General features: G+C 42.2%; 1 protein-coding gene across 2 annotated transcripts in view; it reads right to left on the bottom strand.

Moving 5' to 3' along the window:
• The window catches only part of LOC115172887 (arf-GAP with SH3 domain, ANK repeat and PH domain-containing protein 3), a 65,594-nt gene extending 55,958 nt beyond the window's left edge, over positions 1 to 9,636 (bottom strand). Inside the window, exons 1-2 of one of the 2 annotated variants that reach the window (XM_029730719.1) lie at positions 9,325 to 9,636; positions 3,270 to 3,342 (exon numbers count right to left, since the gene is read on the bottom strand). In XM_029730719.1, coding sequence (XP_029586579.1) covers positions 3,270 to 3,342; positions 9,325 to 9,525 — 274 coding nt within the window. In that variant the 5' untranslated portion in view covers positions 9,526 to 9,636. Of the gene's footprint in view, positions 1 to 3,269; positions 3,343 to 3,792; positions 3,920 to 9,324 lie in introns of those variants that run through there. The other variant, XM_029730720.1, reaches the window with a different exon arrangement.
• Positions 9,637 to 13,100: the final 3,464 nt, after the last annotated feature.

Below are 13,100 nucleotides of genomic sequence, written 5' to 3'. Positions count from 1 at the left end.
AATGTATTCTATCGAATAAAAACACTACACCTATAGGTTATGTCGACGCTATGCCTCGAGTAAAACTGAACTGAAAACAAAACACAGTTCAGGCTATTCCCATTAAAACAAATAGTTGTAAAAACAAACAACTTTGTTATCAAAATTCAACTCTTTAATTGGTGCATTTCAAACGGTCATTTTGTGAGGCGCAGCCGGGAACTAGTTCTGTACTATGGCGAGTGGTGGGGTCGACAAACCAGGAAGATTCTCCATCGTTTAAATCTCCACTTTGGGAACATTTTGGCTTCCCAGTAGATTACAATGGGGATGGACAGAGAGAGTATATGTCTCCACTGCACAACCAGAATAGCTTATGCAGCTGCCAACACCTCAAACATGTTGACACGTTTACGTCGACATCACCCCAGTATTCAGCACCTCGTGAAAATGTTCGAGCCACGTTACGAACTTTGTTCACCGGCGCCCATTTCAGCAAACAGGTAGTACTATATAAGCAAGCTAAAGTCGAAGTTGTCAATGAATTGGCCAATGTGTTGGGCTTACTACAGATGGATGGACCTCTAGGGCTACAGACAGCTTTATTAAGAGTGACAGCCATCACGTTACCCCGGAGCGGGAAATGAAAAGTACCGTGCTACAGACACGCCCCCTTTATGAGAGTCACTCTGTAGGAAAACATTATAGCATAGACCTCTATAGTGTCTGACCCATGTTTACATATTGATTTCACATGTATATTGCACTTTATTTTTGTGTTGTTCAAAAATCGAATCCAATTTATTGGTCACATACACATATTTAGCAGATGTTATTGCGGGTGTTGCGAAATGCTTGCGTTCCTAGCTCCAACAGAGCAGTAATATCTAACAATACACAACAATACACACAAATCTAAAAGTAAAAGAATGGCTCCCAAGTGGCGCAGGGGTCTACAGACCCTGGTTCGATTATAGGCTGTATTACAACCGGCCGTGATTGGGAGTCCCATAGGGCGGGGCACAATTGGCCCAGTGTCGTCCGGGTTAGAGTTTGGCCGGGGTAGACCGTCATTGTAAATAAACATTTGTTCTTACCTGGCTTGCCTAGTTAAATAAAGGTTCAAATATTTTTTTTATAAATATATAAATATTAGGACGATCAATGTCGGAGTGGCATTGACTAAAATACAGTAGAATAGAATACAGTATATACATATGAACTGAGTAAAGCAGTATGTAAACATTATTAAAATGACTAGTGTTCCATTATTTAAGTGACCTGTGATTCCATGTCTATGTATATGGAGCAGCAGCCTCTAAGGTGCAGGGTTGAGTAACTGGGTGGTAGCAGGCTAGTGATGGCTATTTAACAGTCTGATGGCCCTGAGATAGAAGCTGTTTTTCCAGTCTCTCGGTCCCAGCTTTGATGCACCTGTACTGACCTCGCTTTCTGGATGATAGCGGGGTGAACAGGCTGTGTCTTTGATTATCTTTTTGGCCTTCCTGTGATATTGGGTGCTGTAGGTGTCCTGGAGGGCAGGCAGTGTGCCCCCAGTGATGCGTTTGGCAGACCGTACCAGCCTTTGGAGAGCCCTGTGGTTGTGGGCGGTGCAGTTGCCGTACCAGGCAGTGATACAGCCCGACAGGATGCTCTCAATTGTGCATCTGTAAAATGTTCTGAGGATCTTAGTGGCTAAGGCAAATTTCTTCAGCCTCCTGAGGTTGAAGAGGTGCTGTTGCGTTGTTGTTGAGTAATCGTGGGTTTTCATTTAAGAAAATTAGGAATACCAACACTGGATTTTCTTAAATACACTAAAATTAACTACAGTAACTGTTGGCAATGTATTTTCCTACTCTACCGAAACGTGAACCCAAAACCGCAATACATACCGAACCGTGGGTTTGATGAACTGTTACACCCCTAACAGACAGACAGGGTGGAGTGGCTTAGCCAACGCGTCATATAGAACCCATACAACGACACCATCCACAAAACACACATTATCCCTCATCCCACACCCTAATCACGTCACTAACAAAGAAGCCTAACAAACAATGCCCACACAACAAGCCACTTGATGTCATTTATAAGGGAATTGGCAGCCATTTTGAAAATGCTGCTGATCAACACTTTTTGAATTTTTTTTATAATTTAACTACCGTAAATTCCGGACTATAACCGCAACTTTTTTCCCAGCTTTGAACCTCGCGGCTTAAACAATGACGCGGCTAATATATGGATTTTTCCCGCTTTCAATTTTTTTTCTCCAAAAAAACACATTCTGTGACGTGCTCAGTTTTTTGGCGGCATGAAGCTTTCATTAGACCAATGAAATTGCCGAACGGGTTAAGGTCAAACAACTTTTTTGTTTACTGTTTAGATTAAATCGAGCGCTCTCAAACTTCCCATCATTCTGATTACGGTAGTCATTTTGTCACCCTCATCATGGCAAAGACACAGAGAAATGCATATGATGCAGCTTTCAAGTTGATGGCGATTGATCTGGCTGTTGGAAAAGGAAATAGAGCTGCTGCACGGGAGCTTGGTCTTAATGAGTCGATGATAAGATGTTGGAAACAGCAGCGTGAGGAATTGACTCAGTGCAAAAAGACAACTAAAGCTTACTGCAAATGTTTTATTTTTTGTTACAAGCCGTGTTTCGTTAAAGCCTATTTATTTTTGTTACAAGCCGTGTTTCGTTAAAGCCTATTTATTTTTGTTACAAGCCGTGTTTCGTTAAAGCCTGTGTAAAGTTAATTTGTTTCAATGTACCGGTAGGCAGCTACGGCTTATAGACATGTGCGGCTTATTTATGTTCAAAATAATATATATTTTTAAATTCAGTGGGTGCGGCTTATATTCAGGTGCGCTTAATAGTCCGGAAATTACGGTAAGCAAGTCAGTTAAGAACAAATTTGTATTTACAATGATGGCCTACACCAGCCAAACCCTAACCTGGACAACGCTGGGCCAATTGTGCGCCGCCGCATGGGACTCCCAAACAAGGCAGGTTGTGATACAGCCTGGAATCGAACCAGGGTCTGTAGTGACGCCTCTAGCACTGAGATGCAGTGCCTTTGGCCGTTGTGCCACTCGGAAGCCCCACCTAAAGCCTGTCGGTATAATGCTTTATAACTTGTTGAACACATGTATGAGCCTTTATAATGTATTATAATAAGGTTTATAATGCCGTGTGTGTGTGTGTGTGTGTGTGTGTGTGTGTGTGTGTGTGTGTGTGTGTGTGTGTGTGTGTGTGTGTGTGTGTGTGTGTGTGTGTGGGCATTTACTTAGTCCCGAGCTGTGGATGGCCTTGATCATCTTCTTCATCCTCTGTAAGGTGCTCTGGTCCATCTCTAAGGACTGCAACACATAAAGAGAGGAGAAGAAACTTAAGGAAACATATACTTGACATGTATTGAGCAGTATAGGGTTTCAGGAAGGCAAATCTTTCCCTGAGGTAAATCCTAACTTCAGATCGGTCAGTCCATGCAACTCTGACTTTGACGTAAATCATGTATTGATGATGTCAATTGGAGACATGAACCAAAAAATGTATATTACACCACAGACTCCAAGTTAGGATTTCACCCAGTAGTAATGAGAACCAGCCATGGTGAAAAACATTTAACCTGTCCAAACTGTCTCTAGGGAAAACACACTTTCTTTGACTTTCTAGCAGCGTTCATGACGACTGTAAAGTTCCCACGCCATGACTAATGTTAAGTGAACAGGTGAATCAGCACTTAGTCCGTCTAGCAACGTCACATTTGCCAACATTGGGCTGATGTCACTCATGCACTAACCACTGACCTCGCCTGATGTTTTTTTTTCAGGTTCACCGACTCTTTCAGGTTCACCGTGCATTTGACATGTTGAAACTTCCCTCTGCACTGTTTGCATTAGAACAGTGGTATTCAAATCTTAGCCGCGAGGTCTGCTGGTTTTCTCTTCTACCTGATCATTAATTGCAACCACCTGGTGTGCCAGGTCTAAATCAGTCCCTGATTACAGGGAAGAATGAGAAGAGATAAAAAAACAAGCAGTGGAACTGGATTCGAGGTCCTGATTTGCTAGTTACAGTTTTTACAAGGATAATTAAAGTTACAGTAACTCGACCAGTAGTGGTTAGTGTTCATGTGACATAACAGCCCTTGCCATTGTGGGGGACTTCCACATGTCTTATTTGTCAAATTCAAAAGAGCATGGGACTTTAAACTGTATAGAAATATATGGAAAGACTCACTTCTGCCTTATTTTCCACTTTCACAGTCAACTGCTGAGCAAGGTCACGTACAGTCAAGACATAGCGGTCAAAGTGAAAATGTCATGTCTGAAACTGTTACGCTTCAATGTTATAAATGTGTTTACTTAAGTCTATGAGACAGTCCGGGTGACGGTGATGTGTCCAATATGATGTTCCCTATGAACAAATTAGGTAATGTCGCCATTTAACAAAGAGATAAGCTTTTTAAAACCTCTCCTTGTACACAGAATCCAAGTACAGGCCACACCACAATGGTGCAGTAGATGGTAGAACAGTTACAACACACCCTGTTACGGCAAATCAAAAGGTATGTTACGCTTCCTAACAGAGACTTTAAAACCCCCCAGCATGCATTTAGCATAAAACCTAAGGTCCTGTGTCCTGTCTGCAGCATCTGCTGATACTCTGGCTTACACATACACAGAGCTGCTGTAATAATAGAGCAGTGTCCAAGGTTTGAAACAGACAGTAGAATAGAGGGAAGATTGCATTGTCTGTGGAGAAAACACCCAGTCTGTCTCAATGGTAACACATGTATTTATGGGTGTAACTGTTTTGCTCTTCTCTCAAGGGTATAGGGAATTTTGGTATGCATGTGTCCCTGGTTGTGTGTGTGTGTGTGTGTGTGTGTGTGTGTGTGTGTGTGTGTGTGTGTGTGTGTGTGTGTGTGTCACTGTCAACCCATGGTCAGGCAGCGCAACAGGAATTCCTGGCTTCAGGGATATCTGATCCTATGAACCTGCTGCTGGCAAGAGGACAGATTTGTTGAATAACCACAAGAACGACTAGCCCTTGGAATCTGGCTTTCCCTTGCTCTCTCTCCTTTAATCTCTCTCTCTCCATTCAAATAACCTTATCAGCACTCAACTACAATCAAGAGTAACAAACAGCAGTAGGAGGCCACAGCCAGCCCAACACAACCACTATAGCCATAACACACAGCCTCCCCCCACAACATCACCACCTAGTAATGGGATCACTCTGCCCTCTGATCACTCTGATACCCAGCCAGCATTTGGAAATGGCCCTGATCACATTGCATTAAAATGGATTCTCTCCATAGCTGCCCTGCATATCTGGGTTCAAATCCTAATATTAATTGGCTTTAGCCTGCATAGAGTGGCAGGCACTTTTGGGATTTTCCTATTGGTTCCATTGCACCAGGCAAGCTCAATCAAGCTCAGCTAAAGTATTTGAAATGATTTCAAATAGTATTTAAACCCAGGTCTGGGAATCAGATTCCAAAATGGCCTCTCCCCAGCAGGAACTATCCCAGCTATGTTTCCAGACTGTCGTAACTATAAATAGTTATATTAGTCATATAGAGAAATGGTTGGACTGGCACATCAGGGTATCTCTGTTGGACTGGCACGTCCAACCCCAGAGTATCTCTGTTGCTTACCTCTCTTTTGTGATGGTTATCAGGAGAAATGCCATACACAGTGTGCGTGTATGCCCATCCAAAACCTTCACCTAAACATACTGACAGAGATACACAAACAGACTCTAGCATCCAGCGGTACTGTTCAGTTAGGAGAGCTGGCCAGGAACCCAGTGATGTATCAAATCCTCTTAAAGGAGCAATCTGAATAATATACCCATAGATTCTTGAAGAATTTTACTTAATGCCTCATGTACACCATCAGAACCCAAAATATAAGATTGTTTTACTACAATGTTTGTAAACAATGTATACCTCAAAACATGGTTAAAACTATAATGTTGATATCATGGATGGTCAGTCCTGGCATCCATAGCTCTCACTATGAATTTGAGACTGGTTACATTTCCCCAGGCCCTTCCCTAAGCTTTTTTTTTATGAAAAAGAGACAGGGTGACTGCATTGTTACAGTTTAAACTGCAGATTGGTAATTTAAATTGTGTCATATCATTATTACACAACTGAACTTTGTGTAAGGCTATATATTTAGTTGGGTAAAGTGTTTTTTTTTACTATGTCTTCTTTCTTTGGACCACTGAGGTTGACTTGGATCATACAGCTATATATTCATGAATAAAGCTTAGTGTGTGTGTGTGTGATGTCACAGTCAGAAGCCAGCTTCTCTCTCTGATTCACCTACAATGTTGAGAAGCCTTGAAAACACAGTCCGATGATAAATGGATTCAAACAAACATTAACACATACATAATCCCCAACAGGCCTTGAGGCTGGAGTTCCGCCCACCAAACCCACTGTCCTTCACCCCCCCCCCCCCCAACCCAACCCCAACACAAACTAATCCTTCCTAGCCGTCCACACTCCAAACGAGTGCCGTCTGGCTGGCCTGCTGTGTTTGTTTCCGGTGGTCCTGCTACTAGCTCAGCCAGGTCATCCCAACCCAGAACCCCATAGAGCCCCAGTCACAGCCCTCAGGAACTGAGCTAATTAAAGAGGCTCTGCCATAATCCCTTCAGGAAGCTCTGCCAGAGATGTGCTGTGCAGCCATGGGCTTCTAGTGGGGCTGATTGGCTCTTTTAGCCTAGCCCTGCTGTGAGGAAACCAGACATGGGATTATGCTGAGTCAACATTTGAGGAAGGCTGTGGAAAGGTTGATTTGGGGTTGGGATTCAGTTTATGGAAAACATAATTCTCCTAGCCTTGCTGTGACAAAATCAAGGCATGGGAGTCAACGTTTGGAGAAGGTTACGAGAAAGTTGTGGTAATGTTGGGCTTTTGGATTCACTCAGTCTGGCAGGTCTGCCATGCCAAGTCTGAAGAGCATTAGTCAAATGTGTTCCAGCCAGGATTGCACCGTGCTTCTATTGCCAGGCATTTTATCCAGCCTCAGCATTTATGTTGTGTAAAAAGAGGTAGGAAATACTTAAGTGTGTTGGTAGAACAAATGAAGGCCTCTGATTAGGAACAGACATTTTATTTCATCCTCCCAGCCTTCAGTTCAGTCTCAACAATTAGAGGTCATCGACTCTTCTAGCTGACAAGTTCCCGATAACAACAACAACGACGATAACAACAAATCAAGGAGCTGCGTGGTGCTCTGCGCTACAGCTTTCTCCAATAGCGAGTCAACACTGTTTACCTGTGTCATTTTTTACAGTTCCATGCATTGCTAGCTGATCTTCACCATCATAATCACTCCCTTCTCTTATAAGAGATAAGATCGCTCTAACAACTACCTTGAGGAGATTCTACTTACTCCTAATCTCCCGTTGACATCGAAGTTCAGTAAAATGCGTTCATCAAGACCCACCAATAGAGATCAAAGCTGTGGCCATTCATAGCTCAAGATTTTGACGAAGGCTCAGATGATTATTGCCCATCTGAACATCTGTTGCACAATGGTCTCTCAAACAGTTCACAACAGAGACCATGAGAGACTATTCCTCAGCAGTCAATGTCTCAGTGGGTATGGTATTTGGTATTTTATTAGGATCCCCATTAGCTGTTTCTGAAGCAGCAGCTACTCTTCCTGGGGTCCACGCAGATCATGAAACATGACATAATACAGAATATTAATAGACAAGAACAGAACTACATCAATTTAAAAATGGCACACTTAGCCTACATATCAATAGATACACACAAAATATCTAGGTCAAATAGGGGTGAGGTGTTGCTTTATCTGTTTTTTTAAACTAGGTTTGCAGTTCACTTCTGCTATATGAGATGGAAGGGAGTTCCATGCAATATTGGTGACTGTGGTGGCATGTCTGGTGGTGTAAGTGTGTGTGTCAGAGCTGTGCGTAAGTTGCCTATGCAAACAATTTGGAATTATCAACACATTGTTTCTTAGAAAAAGAAGTGATGCAGTCAGTCCTCAACTCTTTTACATTTTGAATATTTTACAATCTAAGGTAACATTTTGTCTCCTCAACTTGTTCAACACCATTCATGACCAGATTTAGCCGAGGTCTTTTGCTTAGGGAATGATTTGTACCAAATACAATGCTCTTAGTTTTAGAAATGTTCAGGACCAGTTCATCATTTTTTATTTACCTTTATTTAACTAGGCAAGTCAGTTAAGAAGAAATTCTTATTTTCAATGACGGCCTACAGTGGGTTAACTGCCTTGTTCAGGGGCAGAACGACAGATTTGTACCTTGTCAGCTCAGGGATCCGAACTTGCAACCTTTCTGTTACTAGCCCAACACTCTAACCACTAGGCTACCCTGCCGCCCCAATTACTGGCCACCCATTCCAAAACTGACTGCAACTCCTTGTTTTTTGGGGTTTCAGTGACTTCATTAGCTGTGGTTGCTGATACATACGTATATGGTTGAATCATCAGCATACATGGACACACAGGCTTTGTTTAATGCCAGTGGCATGTTATTGGTAAAAATAGAAAAAAGTAGAGGACCTAGAGAACTGCCCTGCGGTACACCACACATTGACATAAGAGAAGCTTCCATCAAAAAATACCCCCTGAGTTAAATTAGATAGACAGCTCTGAAACCACGATATGGCAGAGGTTGAAAAGCCATAACACATAAGTTCTCAACAACAGGTTATGGTCAATAATATCAAAGGCTGCACTGAAATATAACAGTACAGCTCCCACAGTCTTCTTACTGTCAATTTCTTTGAACCAATCATCAGTCATGTGTGTCAGTGCAGTTCATGTTGAGTGAACCCATGGGCACTTTCTCTGTTATGGGAGAAACGGTATTCAGGTGAAACTTGGCTATAGCAAGTTACTGCAAGACAAAGGTCATAACTGTACTGTAGCTAAGGTCATCCTGGAAAGTATTCAGTGTCACAGTCATTTAGCTTAACCCTCATACAGGAAAATTACATATTTGGACATGCTTATTTGTAAATCTTATTTAAATAAACACCTCACCTATCTATCAACAGCCCCAACCCTCTGCATTGCACTATCCACTGTCCCACGACGACATAAAACACTTGTGAAATATCATGGAAATATTTCTAAATAGCCTACGTTTATAAATTACATCAACATGAACTTGGCCAACTTCTTTTAGGAGTTTACCTATCGGTTCACCTCCCACAACTGTCAATAACAAGTTAGGCTACCTAATGCAGACAGGTATACAATATTAGTACGCACTGCGCGTTCACCTCTCTCTCGCTGCGCTGCACGAGCCTGACTTACCTCTTCGACTGCCGAAACCGTGTTCCGACATTCACTCATTTTGGACTGAAAACTCGAGGTAGCCGGTGAAGCCAAGTCCTCGTTTGTCAGAGCAACAAACTCCGAAATGTTGATACGCTCCGGCATATTTCTCTCAAAGTAAAGGGGTCCAACTGAAGATATACAAAAGTTTGTAAAAGTGTCAAAAACGCATGTTTCCATGGAAAATGCACTTGTTCTCCGTTGTGGAAAAGGCTACAGCAAAAGGTAAAATGTCTCAGTGCGGTGCGGTTCATGAGTGAGCACCACTGCGAGCGCTACAGAGCCAATGCTGGCTCTGTGCGTGCGGTTAGGGAGGGAGTAATTCCATCATCACGTGGAATGTTTCTGCTTTCTGGCATTCTGAATTGGGCGCGTGAAGAATGGACCCGCAGTCTTTTGCCGTCTCATTTCCCCTCCATGCAAACCCTAGCGTGTAGTGAAAACAGTGGACTACTACACAGATGAATAGGGTGTCACACACCATAAAGTCCCTTTAGAAAGAAATTAAAAGGTTCAGGGTACTATGAGGAAATGGAGCAGGAGCCACCATGTGAAAGCACTGCAATATTCTACATTTTAATCAAGGCTAAACTAAACCAAAACATTCTACTTTCAATGCCTTCCATTGGCGCATTTCACCAGTTTAGCCAAATTATATAGCTGTCATTTTATGGCAAACCTCACCTCTACACTTGAAAAACCTTTATTCCAGCCTCTAATACCCTGCAGGGTAAATATAGTATGACTCAGTTGGGCCCCAGTGCAGGTAACAAACCTGCCCTTGACATTACGCTTTCACCTTACAGGTGTACTTGAGATACCCGACTCCTCATTCCTGCTACTATACAATCTGCCAACACATGAAAGGAAGGATATCAAAGTACTTTGCCTGAGGGAAGTTAAGTTTTAGACTTCAAAAGCTTTGGGTGCAATGTAGTCCAGGTTTGACTGTGTTTTCCAAGCCCACTGCAACCATATTGAGTATGGGGTGGGACTACTTGATATGACCACCAAACCACATATTTACCTGTTGAAAGGATATAACCAATTGACCCTTCCCTTCAGCACAGAATTTGGTGCAACCTATGGCAGTGTTCCAATGCATAACAACTGTTGTCAAGTCTGACATACTGATGTGTAATAAGAACTGGAGACTGCATCCAAGATGTCCGCCGGTTGTTCTCAAGGTAATCTACTCACGTTCACATACTCCGATATATCTGGGGTGCATCCAGTTGATGTTGATCAACATTAAATGCTCACTAGCACTCAGAGCGCACAGGGAGCAGCGACAACGCCATCACATCATCCAAAAATATGGGAGACATTGGATAAATATAAAATATTCATTGCTTTGGTTGTGAGTAATGGAAAACAAATCGGCCTCAGAGAGAATTATTTGAATAATAAATGTTTTGTGCATGAAGGTGATGACTAAATAATAATAGGAATATTCGAATCTGACTTCTTTGGGTGGCCGTATATGGGAATTGTCTTTCTGGGCCGGGCGTCAGTTAAACTGCGGTACCGAAGCAAAATTGGAGGAGCAGTTGAAACCTGGCCCCATTCGTCCAACACCTTGGACATGTTCACGTATTAAACGCATGGAAGCCATTGAGGGCACAGAAAAAAACTTGAGTTTTCATCCAAAAACACATTTTTCAATGCCTAAATCATTGTACAGTGCACCAGGGGCACTTGTTACTATGATTCCTCAGATGCAAAGCCTGTTGATGGCGTATTTTTTTTCGAATCTGAAATTATACTTTAGATATCATAGTTTTCTAGCTCAGCTGGTTAGCTAGAGCTCAGTCTTATTGACCACCCAACGTTGCTAACGCTAGTTAGCCAGTTAATATAAATTGTGTTTTTTTTCTTCAAAATGTTAGCAAGCTAAGTTAGCCATGTTATGAATACAACTATCATCTACTGTCGACATAAGGACACGATTTGAGAGCACTAGTTAGCTCCAGAAAATGGTTAGTAACTATGGCTGCATGCTGACAGAACATTCAGAGCCATCGTGGCTAGTCGCACTACAGCCTTCATTTTACCAGGTTCCCGTGAAGCAATTGTAATGACAGTCCACCACAACATACTGAAGGGTCTCCTGATTAGCAAGGGGTAGTCTGTGTTCAATTTCATTGTGTATTAAAAAACACAGTTTGAGGTCATTTTGAGGGGAATTTTGCCAGTGGTGTATATATAAGGAAATGGGCTTCAGAAGTTGCAACAGTAACCAAGGGGGGCGGGACTTAGCAAAGGGTCAACTTGGGAAACTTTTACATGCGTCATTGTGACAGTAAACTCAAACAAACTCAAGGTTATTTCCTGAACAGTCCTGAAGGAATAGCACATTCACTGCCAGACGTTTTGCAGTAGTAGTGCTGTGTTATTGTAATAGCAGCCTCGATTTCTAACTCCAACCCTTACTTTATTTTTGTAAAAACAAATATTTAACATTTATTTAACTAGGCAAGTCAGTTAAGAACTAATTTTTATTTACAATGACGGCCTACCCCGGCCAAACCCTCACCGGGACGACACTGGGCCAATTGTGCGCCACCCAATGGGACTCCCAATCACGGCCGGTTGGGATACAGCCCAGAATCGAGCCAGGGTCTGTAGTGACGCCTCTAGCACTGAGTTGCAGTGCCTTCGACTTCTACGCCACTCGGGAGCCTAACACGTGATAACTCTTTCATGTAGGGTGAATTCAGAAAAAGTGTGACATCATATAAACTGGGACAGCTTAATCCTGACCTTGTTTATTTCTTGGTCTGACAATTGAAAATCAAAACTATTGTTGCTCATCCCTTGCAGAGAAACCACATGATCAAAATCACGTCACTTCATTGGTGTGACGTCATAGAAGGGGCTTCTAACAGGAAGCTTGCTGTAAGATCAGTGACATAGATTTGTTTTCTGTTTTGATATAAAGGTTATAAAACGGTCATAAATAATGATGAACTGTGCAAAATTGGGATGTAAATGTGCATAATATGTACTAGTACATTTTGTAATTCAGTCAATTTTTGTTGTTGTCCTGCAACCATAGCTAGTTAAAGTAAGACAGCATGGAGTAGCTAAAGTTGGACAGTCATAAAGTCTTTTCCAATGTAGGAAAGAGATCCCGTTTACATTAGGGACCCTGTAATTAGATTAGTTCTGGTTCTTGTAGTACTTATATCTTGCACAAAGCAGAACTATAGTAGGGGGAATTCAGAAAAAGTGGGACACTTTTTACATTTCCGTCTTCTGTAACCTCTTTCAGCATCGATCCAACATATTAGCCCAACACATGATCATTTTCTGAAATTCCCAAATGTTTCCTAAACGCAAAAAATGGAATTGAGTTGTCATTGGGGTACAATCAGGACTGTACCAGTTTATCTAACCTGCTGTCGCTGTTGAACAAATGCAAACTGAAAATATGGTTTTGGCTCTGCGTACATACATCGGTTTGTCATGCCTCCTGTGAATATGATATCAACATTTTTCCTTTTTGTGTGATTAGGAAACATATTGACGATTTTAGAATTGTTTCATGTGTTGGAGATGTGTTGGAAAGACCTGTTGGAAAGAGGCTACAGAAAACGTAAATGCAAAAAGTGTCCCACTTATTCCGAATTCACAAAATCGAAGCAGTTACCATGCAAGGAGAGGAGATGAAGCAGCCTGCTTCAGTTACCCTGCAGGGAGAGGAGATGAAGCAGCCTGCTTCAGTTACCATGCAAGGAGAGGAGATGAAGCAG

The sequence above is a fragment of the Salmo trutta genome, chromosome 33 (genome assembly GCF_901001165.1).
Source record: "Salmo trutta chromosome 33, fSalTru1.1, whole genome shotgun sequence".
Lineage (NCBI taxonomy): Eukaryota > Metazoa > Chordata > Actinopteri > Salmoniformes > Salmonidae > Salmo > Salmo trutta.
This window is presented reverse-complemented; position numbering and strand designations above follow the sequence as displayed.